At 40.1% G+C, this 19,137-nt stretch overlaps 1 protein-coding gene across 2 annotated transcripts in view; it reads left to right on the forward strand.

Moving 5' to 3' along the window:
- Positions 1–218: 218 nt before the first annotated feature.
- Ocrl (OCRL inositol polyphosphate-5-phosphatase) overlaps positions 219–19,137 on the forward strand; it is a 64,156-nt gene continuing 45,237 nt past the window's right edge. The window contains exons 1-4 of one of the 2 annotated variants that reach the window (XM_060375528.1): positions 219–505; positions 717–796; positions 2,826–2,905; positions 6,621–6,659. In XM_060375528.1, coding sequence (XP_060231511.1) covers positions 467–505; positions 717–796; positions 2,826–2,905; positions 6,621–6,659 — 238 coding nt within the window. In that variant the 5' untranslated portion in view covers positions 219–466. The remainder of the gene's footprint in view (positions 506–716; positions 797–2,825; positions 2,906–6,620; positions 6,660–19,137) is intronic. The other variant, XM_021663084.2, reaches the window with a different exon arrangement.

Below are 19,137 nucleotides of genomic sequence, written 5' to 3' on the forward strand. Positions count from 1 at the left end.
GAGGGGGGTTAGCATGCTGTGGACCCTATCAGTCCAGTTCATCTGGTGCGACTGTTTCTTTTCTCTGACAATCTTCAAAGTCCTCAAACCCTTATAGTGTGTTGCAGATAGCATTTTGAAGCCTGCCTTCTGTTGGACCTGCTTTGGAGTCCTGAATTCTTTCAGGTGTCTGGCTGCAGTTTCCCAGGTTGGTCGTAGGGGGCGAAATCTGCGGCGGCCTGACAGGCAGGCGGGGGCGGGAGACGCCGCTCTCTCTCTCTCTTTGGTCAGACTCTCTCCTCCCAGCTCCCCAGCTCCAGGCTGGCTCCTACGCTCCCGGCTCCTGGGCTCCCAGGCTGCCAGTGCCTGGCGGTGCCGGAGCCCTTTCTCTCAGCCTTGGCGAAGCGGGTGGGCGGCAGGCCGCAGGAGGCGGTGTCGTGGAATCTACTGGCAGTCCGCAGCCCCGAAGAGCCTGGAGGCCGCCCTGATGGAGCCGCAGCTCCCGGTCGGAGCTCAGCCCCTGGCAGTATCCATCTGAGTGAAGGGGGGAAGGGGACGGGAGGCCATACGGCCGGGGGTGCGGGCAGGTCCTGGGGAAAACGGAGCAGGGAAAGGGGACCGACTTGGGAGGGGACACTGGGGGCACTGAAGAGGGTGGCCGGTGTGCACCCGGCCGCGTGTCACCCGTTGGCTGCAAATAATAATAGTAGAAAGAGACCCTTGACCAGTGCCTGCATAAAGTGGAGGGCTTGGAGATGAAGGGTCCCCTCCGGGAGCCCTGCACCCTGACCCTAGCCCAGAGGAAAGGGCAATATGAGTAAGTAACCTCCTGACTCCCAAGCAGGAGAGAGCCTTCTTCCATAAACCTCCGTGAGCCCGAAACCGCAAGGAGCCACCCACCTTAGCCAAGTGGGCAACAGGTTCACAGCCAGGTGTGAAGAGTGTGAGTTGCCTGAGCAGGGGCCTCCAACCCCGAACTCCTAAACTGATAGATTAACTCCAAGCCCGTGGCTTAGTGGATGGGCTCAATGGACAGGGAAGTAGGAAGCCTGGGTTCTTAGTTTCTTCACTCGGTAACTGACATGTGTTGTGTAACCAAGTTAATCAGGCTTTCCAAGCCTTGGTTTCCTCTTAAGTTGAACAAAAGTATAAACTGTTTTATGGCTTTTGGGGGTAAAACTGGAGAATCTTAAATGTGAAAATGGCTTACACAGTAAAAGTGCTGTGGAGATGTTACATTGTTAATGTTGCAGACTTGTGTTTTCCCCATTCGGCAGGCTCTTCCCGTCCCCAGATCCTCTTTTTCCATTTGCTTGAAGGCATATTCATTAATTCAACCAGCCACTGAGTCCATGTCAGAGACAGCCCCTGCGCCTCTTACTAGGGAGCCCTCATGGAAACTGAACCTTCCATGGGCTGTATACTTACTTATAAGTGGATATTAGCCATATAATGTAGGATAAACATACTAAAATCTATAGTCCTAAAGAAGCTAAACAACAAGGAGGACCCTAAGGAAGAGGCTTAATCCTCATTCAGAAGGGCAAACAGCATAGACATCCAAAGTAGGAGAAGACAAGAAACAGGACAGGAACCTTCCACAGGGGTTCTCTGAAACTCTACCCATCAGGGTATGGAAGCAGATGCTGAGACTCATAACCAAACTTTGGGCAGAGTGCTCCGAAGCTTATGGAAGGAGGAGCAGATAGGCCTAGAGGGCCAGGAGCTCCACAAGAAGACGAACAGAGCCAAAAAATCTGGGCTCAAGGGGTCCTGCAGAAACTGATGAATCAACCAAGGACCATGCATGGACAGGATCTAGACCCCGCTGCTCAGAAAAGAGGCATTCCTGATAAAAACAAACAAACAAAAACCCTCACCTGAAGAGTGCTTGATGTGGGGAAGCCAGTTGATATTTAAAATGGCTGCTTACCAATTAGGTTATACCTTGATTCTGTTCCACTCAGAAGTAATAAAAAATAGTAATAAAAAAAAACATTAAGGGCAACATGGTAGTGCATATTTGTAATCCATCTGCTTTGGAGTCAAGGCAGGAAGGTCATGAGTTTGAGATCAGCCTGAGCTATATAGTTGTAGGCTAGCCTGAACTACAGTGGTGAAAGCCTATTTCAAACATTAATGTTTAAGGAGTGAGTGTAAGTGGATTTAGGAGTCAGATTCATTCGTGTTTGCATAAAAATCACAGCCTGAAGTTAGAAACCAGAAGATACACACCACGGGTGTCAAGATAACCCATTTAGGGTTTTTGCTACCTTTTTGGTTGCTACTGTTATTTTAACTGGTTCAGGAATGACTGTTCTTATTCCTCTAGTAACTTACATGCATGTGTGAAGAGATGACATATTTCTTTGGTCAAACACATGAAACAGAATGTGACAAGCTAATGAATGAGTTGTCTGACTCATTGATTCAATGCACATGAGTATCTGAGATATGCTAGGCTCTATACTAAGCACGAGAAATACCATGACAGAAATATAGCTATAGTCCCTGCCATCAACGAGTTCACTTATGCCTTAGGTTCTTCAGTCTAGTGGTCATCCAGTAAAGGTGTATAACTTGCATTGCATGCTCTGTTTATAGGACATAGATGACCATTATATATTCTTTATGCTTGTAGGGCAGTTGGCATGTTGATATTGATCACCACTATTATCCTTTTAGCCCTTGAGCAAAATCTAGCATCTGATACTCAGAGCAAGTAGACTTAACTGCAACAAGTTTAACAAACACAGATTATATTTGTGTAGCGGGACAGCAAGGTATTTTGTTGATAAAGTTTTGGCATTTTCAGTAGCTATTCGTTGATACCTTCTGTGTTCTAGGTTAATAATCCAGTTGCATGGGAAGGAACAGCATGTTCAAGATATCATTCCTATAAATAGACACTTCAGATGTGTTCAAGGTACTTGCTTTAATGACTTATCTACTTTTACAACGCTTCTCCTTAGTCACTAATGCAGTGTATAATGCCATTCATAACCAAATTTGTCACTGCATGTAAAGTGAAATATATTACTCTTTGCAGAAAAAGGTAACACTGCTAACCTGCCACTGAAAAGTATTGAGTTTAAAAGTGCTCAAGAATTATATTTTAAAATACATATGTATATATCATCTGTTTCTCTGAGTAGAGTTGGATATATGTGTAAGTAATCTTTTATTCAGATTGACATATTTGTGGATTTAAATTACTATCTTGTGCTTAACCAACATTCTGTCTGTGTAAAGGATTTTCACGTATTTAGTACTTTGTTTCCAAAGTACTGGATTTAACACACCTTGGCAACATGAAGTGTCGGATTGTAATGTCTCATACTCTTATGTTGGCTCTTAAGTCTTGACATTGATGAATCATAGCTCTGGGGAAGAAATACTTGTCTATCTTCACATTTGACGACTGAACATAGAAAAAGCTTGTTTCATTGCCATAATGAAACTCAAAAACTGGGAGAGCTGTGTAGGAGGTATTGCTTCTGTAACCTCACATTGCTCTAGAAAGGAAACAGATTACGAGAGAACAAATTGTCATATCTCCCGAAGGTCCAGTGCATCTATCAGGCAGAAGTATTCTAAAACCAGTGTAGACTCTTGAGAACTTGAGTCACACCTTGAACAAGTGCTTTCTACTTTGAACTTTATTTTTTCATGACAGTAACATGCATGCTGTAAAAGAGTTGAATACAGCAGCCGTGCACAAAGAAAACAAGTCACCTACATTCTCATGCTTAAGAAACACCTACCATCTTTTTTGCTCTGTGTATGTAGCACATCATTTAAGCAGGACTCATCCAATATAACATTTTTTTCTCACCTACTTGCTACTGTATTTATTAAGAGTGTATCTCTGCTGTCAGTGGCTATATGCTGTTCCATTTCATGAATGGCTCATAATGTACTTATCCTCTCTGGTTGACATTTGGATTACTGTTCATTGGTATAAATAATAATGAGTGAACATTTCTGTGCATAAATCTTCCCACATATCATTTGCTCAGGATTCATCCTTGTAAGTGAATACAGTTAATGTGTATAACTTTTAAGACAGCATGCTGAAAAGAAAATACAGTATGCATTAAGAACTAAACATACTGAGCTGGCCATAGTGACTCACACTTATAATTCTAGAAAGAGGCTGAAGCAGAGGGATTGCAAATTCCAGGCCAAGCATGAGTTCCAAGCTCACCTTGGCCATGTAGTGAGACCTTGCCTCTAACCAAAAGAGCAGAAGGAACAGTTCGGAGAGGAGAAGAGAGGAGAAAGGAGGGGGTAAATTGAAATACCTAAAAGGAGTAATGTCTACAGTGTGTCAAAACACAATCAGCTACTGAATCTTCTTCGTGTGGTAGACATACTAAACAAGGCACCTGGATACCATAGTAGGTTACTGCACTCGCTTTACTTTGTAAATGGAAGCCTTACACAAAAGAGCCAAAGGCTTTGGCGTCCTAGCATGTTTTTGCCCGTTCCTACTACTTCTAGGGTCTCATTTCTATTATTTTTAATAAGAAATAAATGGCCAATAGAATGGCCAGTTGATAGATTGAAGTAGAATACATGTATGGAATAGTTTCCTCCATAAGAAGTTGAAATGTTATGCCCTTGAGTTTTCAGTTCCTTCCCATTTCTTGACTTGCATATCTATTTGGAAAACTAATCACTCAACTAAAGGGTACTACATTACAGTAGTGAATACAGACTATGTCTTCATATTCTGTTGACCTTGATTTTTTAACAAACCTACTTTATTTAGAGTTATTAAATGCCTCTCCCTCCCTACCTCCCCCCCCCCCATCAATGGGTAGGAGGGAAAGAAGGTTAGTAAAGACAGGGGCATGGAGTACTCTCTGCTACTTCCCTCTGGGTAGGGTCCTAGGATTCTTTCTTTTGGAGCAATACCGATATCAGTTGTCCAGAAATCTAGAAGTCCAAGTAACCAGCCAATCAGCAAACAGCAAATGCAGCAGCAAGACGAACCAGCAGCAACCAGTCCTCCTCCAAGCAGCTGCGCCATCTTCCTCTGGGCTGTCATATTTATACCTATCAAAGTCCTCAGAATTCAACTAATTCTACATGGCAAAGATCACACTCCACATGAGACGCTTAACAGGTGTAGACAAACTAAAATCCCCAACTTGGCATTCTAACAAAACCTGTTTACATATCATAAACCAAAACATCCACAACAATATCCTACTTACTTCACCCTGCTACAGACAGTATTGAAACTACATTCTACTGTTAGACAACTTAGTTCCTTACTTATTGCTTCTTTTGCACCTGAATAATAGACCCTGGGGTAGACTCTTGTGTGGTGAGAGAGCTAGAAAAGGGTGCGACTTCCCATCTTATCAACAGAGATCCTGGTTAATTCTAACTTAGAACTAAGGGTCAGCCATGAGGCCATAGCCTGTACTCAAGTCTAAGGAGGTAACAAAGGAAAAGGTAGGTTGAATTCATATACTTGGGGCAAAAAGAGGAAGTCTAGGAAGACCAATGATAAAAAGAGAACTCTAAACATACAAACTGCTTTGTGCTGTCGCCTTTTTTCCCCATTGACACATAACATTAGTGTGTATTAAGGAGTGCGGTGTAACAGTTGGAAACATGTAATGATCAAGTTGAGATAACATTTCTTTGTTTTGGGAACCATCAAACTCACTTAGTTATTTTAAGATCTGTAAATGTGTGTTTAGCTCTAGTTAGCCTGCTATACTGTAGAACACTAGAACTTGGTCCTCCTATCTAACTGTACTTTATTATGTATTATTCACTCTCTATGAATCCCTTTAGCCACTACTTCCTCCTAGTCTCTGGTACTTATTTCTCCTCTGCACTTCTATGAGATCATTTTTTTTAACCTTCCACAAGTGAGACTCTGCAATATTTGTCCTTCTGTGACTGATTTATTTCACTTAGCATAATGTCCTCAAGTTCCATCCATATGGCCAACGGGTAGGATTTCATTCTTTTTGTCCTTAAATTGTATTCCACTGTGTCTTGTAAACTATATCTTCTTTATTCATCTATCTGTGATCACTTCTGGTGACTAGTGCTTCAATTAAGATGGCACTGTAAGTGTCTAAAACTCCATACTGGATAGTATACCTCTTAGACTCACAAAAGCCTAAGAGCTTAGGGTAGAAGTGAAGATAATGAGATCATTGACAAATTGTCAGAGACCATGTCTGAATTGAAAGAATAATTCAGTGAGAATAATTCTGCTTTGAGGCTTTTAGTCCCTTCCCTGGCTTTCTCTAACATCTAAAGAACACAGAGCTAAGTTTTTCTTCACTTGCATGAACACGCTATTATGCTTGCTACTGTTAAGTCACCATTCCTTGCTTTTCTTTAAGGAGCTCCAGTTGTGTCTTTGATCATTTCTTTTTCTTCCTTTTTTTTTCTTTTGAGTTGAATTGTGCATACTCTTTTATAACCTGGGGCTATTAAAATTCTTTTTAAAAAATATGTCAAACAAAAATAATCAAAGGATTCTTTAATGTGCTCTGAGATTCAGGAGAGGTGCCTGAGTGATGCTGTTATTTAGTTATGAAATACTGCTTTGATGGTAATGAGTGGTTTTCTCCTCTGTGATTCTATTGTGTTTTTCCTTCCCTCAGAAGCAGAAGAAACTCTTTTGATTGATATTGCTTCGAACAGTGAGTATCTTTCTAAATGGAGTTGCTTTTCATTCTACACATATTGACTTTATTACTGTAGATTTAAGAGACTTTCAGGGGTACATCTTGCGTTTTGCCATCTCATTCCAAAGTCTCCATTTTCTTACGGTAGCCCTACAAATTATCCTCATCTCTCAAAACCATTCCAACTGAGCCTGAGAAAAGACAGGTGGCTGCTAAGAATCTCTACAAACCTGAAATTTGATCAGCTTTGCTGCTTCAGAATAGCTGTAAGCTACTTGAAGCTGCAGGCATTGTCACTACCAATCGCTTCGTTGCTGTGGAACTGATTGAATAATAGGAAGAGCTACGAAAATGCTTAAAGCGCTTGAGATTTATGGGTCATTTTTTTCTTTGTGTGTGTGCGTGTGTGAGCCTTTCTGTGTTCATGCATTTGTGTGTACATATATATGTATATTTATGTTGAGGCCTTGGGTCAACAACAATAGGAACCTTTTTGGGGTGTTGTCCACCTATGTTTTTCAGACAGGGACTCACCAGTTTGGAGCTTACCAATTAGGCTAGGCTGGCTGTCTAGCACCAAGAATCTACCTGTTTCTGCTTCCCCAGCACAGATTACAAGTATGTGCCACCATTTCCAGCATTTTTACATAGGTTCTGAGGATCAGATTTGGATCCTCATGTTTAAATGCTGAGTACTTTACTGACTAAGCTATTTACCAAGCCATATTAGTTATTTTTTAAAATGTATATATGTATATATACATATTTAAAATAAAAATGTAATTGTATTCTTTTCCTCATTTCCCTATCCTCTCTCCCAGCCCCTCTAAAGTTTCCTCCCTCCAACTTCTTTCATGTCCACCCACTATCAAATTGAAAGCCTCTTTTAATTATTATTACTATATATGAGTATGCATGTATATATGCATAAATATATAAATGCAACCTGCTGAATGTTTCTGTTGTTTGTATGTACACGGTTTCAGAGCTTATCATTTTGTATTGGATAATGAATTAGCGGTTCATCTCCCTCCACCATCCCAACCTCTACCCCCCCCCCCACTCCTGGAGCAGCTGATTCTCTCTCTCAATACCCATTAGTTGCCTATTCTTTTGTTGATGGTGTTGTTAGCATACAAAGTAATAAGTTTCATCATGGGGTTTTCAAGGATACTTTGTTTTTATTGATTCTCCTCCCACACCAGCCTGCCTCCTTCCTGGTGACCCCTTTCTTTCTACTGATCCTTTTGCCTGCAAGACACATATATTCTTTTACCCTGTTTTTTTTCTCCCCAACTTTCCCTTAAGATATCTTTTCTTCTTTCACAATCCTCTTTCCAGTCTCATTACCTGTACCCCCTCACAAACACATTGACCTGTATGCATATTAAAATTTAGGCTCTACATAGGAAAGAAAATATGCAGTATTTGTCTTTCTGAGTCTAAGATACTTTGCTAACAGTGTCATTGTAATTTCCAGTTACACCTATTTTCTTGCAAATGTAACAATCTGTTATTTTTTGGGGGGAGCTGAATAAATGTTATCTTTCGACTACTATTATATTCTAGACTCTTCTCCCACCTTTTTATGTTTTGTGTAAATTCACAATGTTTTCACCTATTCCTTATATTATTTTGGAAGGCACAGAGTCCGTTAAATTGCTTGGTTTTTTTCTCTTTTCTTTTTTGAAATAATTCATGCCCTACTTAAGCCTTGTTCCCTCAAGGTTGCCATTCATCAGAGGGAACGTGGTCTTCTTTTCACTGTTGCTGGCCTTTCATTTTTATCAGTTTGCTGCAAATCACTGACTTTCTGTGCAAGATGTTCTTTGTTTATCATCTGATTGTACTGTGCTCTGGAGAGGAGAAAATGGGCACTTGATTGCTACTGTAGCTACTGTGTGGTTGCCATCAAAAGCACATCTGACCATGTGAATCTAAATCAAATGCTTTGCCTTATCTCTTGCTGGAGTCCTTGGATAAGTGGAAATTAACATTTAGCTTGAGGCTACAGGTTGCACATAATTTGTTTGGAGATGGTCTCTGACCTTGGCACTATTAATGTGTACTGAATAGTTTTCTAGTTTGGGTTTATTATGCTTTTCTTTAATCATAGAATATGGAAACCTTAAAAGCTGCTCCTAAAATGTTATGTATACCTAGCTGCTAGCTTCTGTTGCAGGTATCCAAGAGAGAAAATAACCCAGAATCTGTGTTTTATTGCACTTCGACAAGAGAAAACAAAACAGCACTAGGCTGGAGATATAGCTCAGTTGATAAGAATACTTGCCGAGCACCCCAGAAGCCCTGCTTCTAGCCTCAACATTACATAAACTGGGTTTGGTCTCACATAACTGTAACCTCAGTGACTGAATTGCAGGCAAGATCAGGCATTCAAGTCTATCCTTAGTTACAGAGTGAGTTTCAGGCTAGACTAGGTTACATGAAGCTCTCCCCATCTCCAAAACATGTTTATTTGGCTTTTGGTTTTTGTTTTAATTTTGGTGTTGTTGCTGCTGTTTTTAAGGAACCTAATAGGGTCAAGGAGAAGTCTCAGTGAGTAAAAGTACTTGCTGCACAAGACTGATAATCTGAGTCAACCCCTAGAAAATAGTACCCTTTGTTAATGGGAAAGACTGATTTTAGTATAAATATATATTGTCTAGATACTAGTAGTAAACATCTTGAAAGTAGTTTTTCTGGTTATAATGTTAATGTATATTAATTATGTATAATTGTGACAATCAAAAAGTTTTGAAGTATCAAATTAAAGTTATATAGAATGGGAGAGATGGCTGAGCCATTAAGAGCAAGTATTGCACTTCCAGAAGGCCCAAGTTTAGTTCTTAGCATTCAGTTCAGGTGGCTCACAACTGGTTGGAACTCTAGCTCCAGCCTCCTTTCTTGTTCATCCCCAAAATTACGCATTAATAAAGACATCACAATATAAAACATTTCACACACTTAAAAACTCCAACAGCCTTACAAATTCCAACTCTTTAAAAGTTATCTCTTTAAAGTTATCCAGTCTCTTTTAAAATCCAAACTGCTGTAAAACTCCAAAATCTCTTTTAAAAAGTTCAAAGTCTCCCAACAGTAAGCTTCTGTACAATAAAAAATAATGCCCTCTTCTGGACTCAGCAGACACCTGCACTCATGTACACACACAATTAAAAAATGAAATCTTTTACATATAATCTTGAGATTATATTCTAGCTAACATTTATATCTCCTACTGTTTTAGTTTAGGTTTATATTTCAATATAATTGGAATCCTTTTACATAGTTTTTGTGGGAGGGCTGTAATGCTAAAATTTGGACCCAAAGGCCTGGTACATGGTAAATATATGTTGTTCAACTGACCTATACACCTACTGCCTTATTTATAGTTTTTATCATGGATTTTTCACTTAATACTTTACCATGGCATTTCCTCTATGGCATTTTAAATCATTTTAAACGTAATTTGGTTGTTGTTTTTTGTTTTTTTTGTTTGTTTGTTTGAGGCAGGTTCTAGCTATGATAGGGTAGCCTCAAACTCTGTAGCCAAAGATGACATTGATCCTGATCCTCTACGTTCTCAGTGCTGGGATTAGTATTTTGTTCTACCATATCTGGTTGTCTAAGCATTATTTTTAATAACCAATATTTCACCATAGCTATTTTGTCATAGTGTTATTAAGTTACTTTCTTTATAAAATTAAATCATCTTGAGGGAACATAATAAAACTTTTTATTAGGGTCCTCTTTTACAGCTCTCAGTGGTTTCTTTATGTACATCAAATTTTTAGGTTAAGAATTTCATGGTGGATTTGATTTGCTGATACTGTGAGATTTTTTTTCTGTTATATTCTGATTGCTTAGTGCTATCATATAGAACAACTAATGAGTCTTGGATGTTTTATCCAGCCACTTCACTTAGGTTATTTTTTAATATTTTTGCTAATTTTCTATTTTGGTAGATAGATAGATACCCTTAATTATCTTCAAATAACTATTCTCCCTTATTTCTAATAGCCACGGCCACTGGCTTTGTTAAATATCTTACTGTACCATTGAGAACTGGGAACCAATGTGTAAATAATGGTGTTAACCCTTGTGTGGCTCTGGGTCTTAGGGAGGATGCTTCAACTGGCATTTCCCAGTTAAAAACATCTTTGCCTAATGATTTGCTGGGTCTTAAAAAAATAATAAATTCTACTTAAACCAGACATGGCATGTACCAGTAGTCTGAATATTTGGTAGGCTTAAGCAAGATGATCACAAATTTAAGGCCAGGGCTATATAGCAAGTTCAAAAGCAGCCTGAGCCACATAGAAAAACTCTGTCACACACACACACACACACAAACACACACAAAACCAACAAAAACGGCATTTAGGTTTTTGCTGTTTTTTTTTTTTTTAATTGTGGATATATCCTGAGTTTTATTGAGTTTTCTCCCTGTTTTTCATGGAGATGAGTATATTTCCCTTTTTCTTTTCCTTTATATCTTTATGACTTTTAGATGAAGTCTGTTATGGTAATTTTTTAATAGTACCCTACCTAGTTTATTCATTATTCCACAAATATTTGTTAAGTGCTTTCTATTTGCCAGACCTAGTGGTAAATTCTACAGAATTATCAAAACACAGCAAAGAGTCTTGCTTCTGCTTTGGTTTTTCCTTCTGCTAGAGCCACAGAGATGCCTATAATTCATAAATGCATTCCATAAGCATCTATATACATTTTGGGTGCTATGCACTATGCTAGGCTCTAAGAACACAAGAGAAAGCAACAACACATTCTTACTGGTTTATACATTTTAATGCATGAAAGTGACTTTTTAATTAAATTTTTATTTTTATATATTAATTACAGTTTATTCATTTTGTATTCCAGCTGTAGCCCTATCCCTCATTCCCTCTCCATCCCACGCTCCCTCCCTATCTCCTCCCATGCCCCTATCCAAGTCCACTGATAGGGGAAGTCCTCCTCCCCTTCCATCTGACTCTAGCTTATCAGGTCTCACCAGGACTGGCTGTATTGTCCTCCTTTGTGGCTTGGCAAAACTGCTCCGCCCTCAGGGGGAGGTGATCAATGAACCATCCACTGAGTCCATGTCAGAGACAGTCTCTGTTCCCCTTACTAGGGAACACAGTTGGATACTGAGCTGCCATGGGCTACGTCTATGCAAGGGTTCTAGGTTATATCCATGAATAGTCCTTTTTTTTTGGAGTATCAGTCTCAGAAAAGACCACTGTGCCCAGATTTTTGGTTCTGTTGTTCTATTTGTGGAACTACTGTCCCCTCCAGGTCTTACTATCTCTCCCTTCTTTCATAAGATTCCCTGCACTCTGACCAAGTTTTGGTTATGAGTCTCAGCATCTGCTTTAATATATTGGTTGGTAGAGTCTGAAAGTGACTTTTAGAAAGTTTAGATGTTTACATACTTTTGATAAATGGATTTGATAAATACTAACAAGAAAAAGTATAGAGACGTTACAAAAGGGGTCACTAAATTAGGTAGTATACTCAGACAATGTATTTACAAAGAAGAGACATTTAGATTTGGGAACTGGAGTCCTAAGAGACAGGCAACAACTGGAGGAGAAAAAAAAAGAGTATTCTAGATAAAGGGGGTTGTGAGACTTCAAAATTAGAAATACCCTGAGCATTTCTAGGAAATAAAAGGCTCTGATGCCTGGAATAGGGCTTGAGCACCAAGGGAGACAGGCTATGAAATTTTGTAAGCCACAGTGTTGAATCTGCATTTTTAGATTTTAGAATGAAAAGTAAAGGATTTTTATGCTGATATAGCATCATTTGCCTGGAAGCAGAAAGACCTCTTACGAGGCTGCTTTGGTTTTCTATACTGGAAAGATGGTGGTATTAGAAATGGAGAAAAGTGAGCAAATTTCATAGCAAATGAATTTAGTAGAGGTATGGGGAATAGGAGGAAGTGTCAAGGACAAATACAAGGTTTCTAACCTGAACTTAGATGATGATTCCATTTGCATAAATATGTTGACAATGGAATGAGTTTTTCTTTGAGGGGACATTCAAGAATTCATTTTTTATTAATTTTTTATGTAAATCACAGGTTATTTACTTTGTATCCCAGTCATAGCCCCCTTACTCATTACCTCCCAATCCTACCCTCCCTCCCTCATCTCCTCCCTGCTCCTTTCCAAGTCCACTGCTAGGGGAGGTCCTCCTCCCCTTCCATCTGACCCTAGCTTATCAGTTATCTTCAGGACTGGCTGCAAAGTCCTCCTCTGTGGCCTAGCAAGACTGTTCCTTCCTTGGGGGGGGGGGAGGAGTAAAGGACCCAGTCTTTCAGTTCCTGTCAGAAATTGTTCCTGTTCCCCTTACTAGAGAAACCCACTTGGTTACTGAGCTACCATGGGCTACATCCGAGCAGGAGTTCTAGGTTATATCCTCACATGGTCCTTGGTTGGAGAAACAGAATCATAGAGGGCCTTCATGCCCTGATATATTTTGTCCTTGTGGAAACAAATCAGATATCCATCAACGGAGGAATGGATACAGAAATTGTGGTACTTTTATGCAATGGAATACTACTCAGCATTTAAAAACAAGGAAATCATGAAATTTGCAGGCAAATGGTAGGATCTAGAAAAGATCATCCTGAGTGAGGTATCCCAGGAGCAGAAAGATACACACAGGTATATACTCATTTATATAGACCTATACGATAGGATAAACATTAAATATGTGCACCTAAAGAATTCATGTTTTTTTTTTTTTCTTTTCTCAAGTGACAACACATGCTGGAGAGGTTGTGGAGAAAGGGGAACCCTCCTCCATTGCTGGTGGGAAAGTGAACTTGTACAACCACTTTGGAAATCAATCTGTCGCTTTCTCAGACAATTAGGAATAGTGCTTCCTCAAGATCCAGCTATACCACTCCTGGGCATATATCCAAAAGAGGCTCAAGTACACAACAAGGACATTTGCTCAACCATGTTTATAGCAGCTTTATTCGTAGTAGCCAGAACCTGGAAACAACCCAGATGTCCCTCAGTTGAGGAATGGATACAGAAATTGTGGTATTTTTACACAATGGAATACTACTCAGCAATTAAAAACAAGGAAATCATGAAATTTGCAGGCAAATGGTGGGACCTAGAAACGATCATCCTGAGTGAGGTATCCCAAAAGCAGAAAGATACACATGGTATATACTCACTTATATAGACCTATAAGATAGGATAAATATACTGAAATCTATCCACCTAAAGAAGATAAACAAGAAAGAGGACCCAGGGTATGATGATCAATCCTCACTTAGAAAGACAAATGGGATGGACATTAGTTGTAGAAGCAAACAAGTAATAGGACAGGAGCCTCCCACAGAGGGCATCTGAAAGACTCTACCTAGCAGTGTATCAAAGCAGATATTAAGACTCCAAACCAAACCTCAGGCAGAATGCAGGGAATCAAATAGGGGGTGCGGGGGTTCATATGACCAGAGAGGACAGGAGTTCCACAAGGACCAAATGTATCTGGGCACAGGGATCCTTTATGAGACTGTTTCTCCTACAAAGGACCATGTATGGATGCAACCTACAACCCCTGCTCAGATGTAGCCCTTGGTAGCTCAGTATCCAAGTGGGTACCCTAAAAAGGGGAACAGGGACTGTTTTTGACATGAACTCATTGGCAGGCTCTTTGACCTACCCCCCCCCCCGGGAGAAGCAGCCTTGCTAGGCCACAGAGGAGGACTCTTTGCAGCCAGTCCTGAAGACACCTGATAAACCAGTATCAGGTGGAAGGGTATGAGGTTCTCCCTTATCAGTAGACTTGGAAAGGGGCAGGGAAAAGATGAGGATGGGAGGGTGGGATTGGGAGGGAAAGAGGGAGTGGGATACAGCCCGGATACAAAGCTAACAAACTGTAACTAATATTTAAAAAAAAAGAATTCGTTTTTTTAAAAAATATATTTTATTCATTTTTTGAGAATTTTAGACAATACATTTTGATCCTTTTTACCTACTCCTGGGCATGGAGTCATCCACTGCAGGGTAGTTGACCTATGAGGAGCCACACTCTTAAAGAAAATGGGCTCTCCCTTCCCTTGAAACTATCAGTTGTTCATAGTTCCTCAGTTAGGAGTAGGAGCTTGTGAACCCCTTTACACTTGATTCTGGAATGTTGACTTCCTGAGTTTTACAGTTCCTGTGCACATAGCCAGAGTTGCTGTTAGTTCAAGTGCAGTGTGGTCCTGTCACAGCAAGAAGACAGTTTTGTTTCACTCTTCCCCAGGCTCTGGCTCTTACCATCCTTCCACTCCCATCCTTTAGAAGATCCCCAAGCCACTGACACTTTCTCTTTGCATTTTCACTAGTTGTGAGTTTCTTTCTTAGCCCCCATCAGTGCAATGCACAGTCATTTTGGATAAGGCTGAGAGCTTTTGAGGGACATTTGATACTGTGTTCATTTAGCACAGTAATAGTAGCAGGCTCATCCCTGAGGCTTTTGAGTGGCCCAACCATGGCTTTGAATGTGGATTTACAGTACCAGTGAATGCAGTTTGGCCATGTTTGATTGAGATTTAAGATATTTGTGTGTGGATGACGAATTGGCAGCCAAACAGATAGATGCCAATCAGAAGCAAAGTCTAAACCACTAGAATATAATGATAATACAAACCATGAGAGATAATGTGATTGTGTGTAGAGCTCTGCTGTTTCACACAGTACTGTCTAATGCATGTACCTGCTTACATGAATTAGAAGTAAAATTCATAATTCAGTGGCTCCATTTTAGTAATCACTTTTCAGGAGCTCACTAGCCAGATGTGTTGATGCTGGACAGGCCAGCTATAGAGCATGCAGAAAATTTAGGAGAGTGATATATAGAATGAAAACACAATTTTGGAAAATGCAAAAAAAAATCTGTTGTTTTTTAAGTTACATTTGAAGTTTGTGGAGCCACTTCAAAAAGTACTAAAAACTAACCAGGTGTGGTGGTACACACCTTTAAACCCAGCACTTGGGAGACAGAGGCAGATGAGTCTCTGAGTTTAGGGACAGCCAGAACTACACAGAGAAACACTGTCTTAAAAAAAAAAAAAACTACCCCGTAAAGTGGTAAAAACTAATTGCCATTGTACGCACACTGGATGAGTCAATTTGCCAAGGATTTGGGGGGTTGCTACTTAAAGAACAATAGTAAGTATAAGATTCCCAAGAGGACTGGAGGATGTATAAGGAGTGATAGGGATCTTAACAGAAGGGATCCTCTCTGAATATGATGGGAGATAAGTACAAACAGGTTGCCATTCTTTAAAGTCTAGGTTAAGCAACCTGCTCTGAAGTGGGAGGACATGAGGAATTGGTCCACAGTCTGAGAATGCATAAGAAGATGTGAAATAATTGTTCAAGATAATATTAGGAAACTAGTTGACAGTGAAAACCACTGGCTTTCTAAGCTAGAGGGTCCATTTGAAGTTGGTAATCAAAACTTTATTATAAAAGCAAATTTCTATGTATATGTGTCTTAGTTGGGGTTTCTATTGACCAAAAAGCAAGTTGAGGAGAAAAAGGATTTATTTGGCCTACACTTCCACATTGTTGTTCATCACCAAAGGAAGCCAGGACAGGAACTCAAACAGGGGAGAAACCTGGAGACAGGAGCTGATCCAGAGGCCATGGAGGGGTGCTGCCTACTGGCTTGCTTCCCTAGCCTGCTTTCTTATAGAAACCAGGACCACCTGCCCAGAGGTGTCCCTACCTACAATTGGCTGGATCCTCCACCATCAACCACTAATTAAAAAAATGTTTCATAAGCTGACCCACAACCCAATCTTGGGGCATTTTCTTCATCAAGGTTTCCTCTAAGATAAATCTAGCTAGCACAACTGATACTTTGTTAATTTGACACACAAATACATCATTGTTAAGCCACAACGTTTCCTTTCTTGTTCATCCCCAATATCACACATTAATAAAGACATCACAATAGAAAATATTTTACAAACTTAAGAAGCCCCACAGCCAATAATTTGTAATAAATAAATAAAATAAAATTTAAAAAAGCCCCACAGCCTTACAAATTCAAATTCTTTAAAAGTTATCTCTTTAAAAATATCCGGTCTCTCTTAAAATCCAAACTCTCTGTAAAACCCCAAAATCTCTTTTAAAAAAGTTCAAAGTCTCTCAACAGTGAGCTTCTGTAAAATAAATAATAATAATAATAATAATTTAAGTACTTTCTTATTTAAAGAGGAAAAAAACAGGGCACAGTCACAATCAGAACAAAGCAAAACTAAACTTTCAACAGTCTAAATAACAGAATGTCCAATATCTGAGATTCACTGACTATCTTCTGTATTCTCCCAAAGGGCTTGGGTCACTTCTCCATCTCTGCCTTCAGCAGCACACACAGCTTGTCTTCTGTGCTCAGGCCAGCTTCACTCCACTGCTGCTCTTGTTCTTGGTGATCATTCAGTGGTACTAGCATCTCCAAAATTCTGGGGTGTCCTGCTACAGCTGAGCTGCTTTTCACCAATAACCTCTTATGGGCTTTCTTCATGGTGCCAGGCCTCAACTTATCTGCATGGCAACTTCAGTCCTGAGCCTTCTACTTCTGAGGGAGTATCTTCATCAACAGCCTTTCTTGGCCTCTCACAGTGCCAGGCCTCAGCTGCTCTCCCTGACCGTTTATATCTTCAAAACTAGTGCCACCTGTTGACTACCAAGTTCAGCTGCCAGCACAAGGTACAACCTTGGCTGCCTCTGGAGCAAAGCTTCTGTGTGCTGACTCTGAAAAAAAATACTTCTCAGAAGATTTCACCTCAATGACGCTTGTCTTTTTATATATCAATAATGCTCTTTAATAACCCATAAATTCTCAGCTCCAGCTGACCAGCACTGAATATCCCAGCAAAGCAAAGGTTTTACTTCAATAGTTTTAGTTATCTTGTTAATCATAGCTGATTTTTCAGCCTCAGCTAATCAGGACCACAGAAATTTAATTCAAAATAACAAATGGCCTCTACAGTCTTGCCTTCTGAAACTTCACAAGCCAGGCCTCCATCTTCTGCACTGTTCTCTTAGCTTCCAAGCTCCCACAGAACATCCCAATGAGCGCTCAACACTCCATAGCTTCCCTTGCTCAAAGTTCCAAAGTCTTTTCACAATCCTCCCCCAAATATGGTCAGGTCTGTCACAGCAATACCCGCTGGTACCAACTTGTCTTAGGGTTTCTATTGTCACAATGAAACACCATAACCAAAAAGCAAGTTGGAAAGGAAAGAGTTTATTTGCTTTACACTTCCACATCATAGTCTATCACTAAAGGAAGTCAAAGCAGGAAGCAGGAGGCGGGAACTGATCCAGAGGTCACAGAGGGGTGCTGCTTACTGGCTTGCTCAGTCTGCTTTTTTTATAGAACCCAGGACCACCAGCCTAAGGTGGCACCACTTAGAACAGCCTGAGCCCTCCTCTATCAATCACTGATTGAAATAATGCTCTACAGGTTTGCCTACAGCGTGACCTTGCAGAGACATTTCAATCAAGGTTTCCTCTCCTCAGATGACTATTGTTTATGTTGTATTAACATAAATCTCATACCATAAAGCCAGCAAAATATGCATGTGTGCAGGTGTGTTTATTAACTCTAATTTCTCTAGTGGGCATATGGAGAAGTCAATTAGTTGGACTTTTGTGGGTTGAAATTTAGCCAAATAGGTGCAGTGGGAGACCAGAGGTAAGGCAGTTGTGGGTTTTTGCAACAGACTATGATAATGACATCTGTTTGAGAAAAGAGAAAGTGAAAGTAAGAAGGGTCCATGGATAGAAAATGAAGGGATTAATGGGGCCGAGATTCCATGAGGTCAAAACAATTATAGTAAAGATAATGAGCAAGTAAATTGGGAGGAATAACAGGTCACAGTGAGATATTTAATTTGATGTGTGTCAGGTGATTGTATTTCTGTTATGAAAAATCTGGTATATTATTGAGGGAGTCACTTTAGGGAGTGAGGCAGTTGTGACTGAGGTATATTTCGAAGGTGAAGGTATGAACGGGATTTTCCACACCAAATTTTAAGCAAGACTGAATAATGACAGAAGTTTGGGTTGAAGTAAAGTCTTATTTATCAGGTGGTAGATTCTGAATTCTGAGGTTTAGAGAGAGTGGTGGTCTCATAGAGGAAGAAAGAGAAGGTGGTGTAGCCTACAAAATGAGCCTCAGGAGAAAACAGTTCCCTGACCAAGATGAAGAAGGAATAGTCATGTTTAATCCAGGCACAGTTGTGTTTGTCTGTAATCTCAGGTACATGAGAAACTGAGGCAGGAGTGTCACTTGAAACCAGGAATTCAAAACCAGTTTGTGGAGGAAGTAGCTTGCATTTGCCTCTGATTTTTAATGTAGTTGTATGTTGGTATCCCTAGCTCCCTAGCAAGCATTTTACTTAAAATTACCAGTGGAGCCAGGTGTGGTGGATGATGGCCATGATTTCAGCACTTGGGAGCCTGAGGCAAGG

Source organism: Meriones unguiculatus, chromosome X (genome assembly GCF_030254825.1).
Source record: "Meriones unguiculatus strain TT.TT164.6M chromosome X, Bangor_MerUng_6.1, whole genome shotgun sequence".
In the NCBI taxonomy this organism is placed as follows: domain Eukaryota; kingdom Metazoa; phylum Chordata; class Mammalia; order Rodentia; family Muridae; genus Meriones; species Meriones unguiculatus.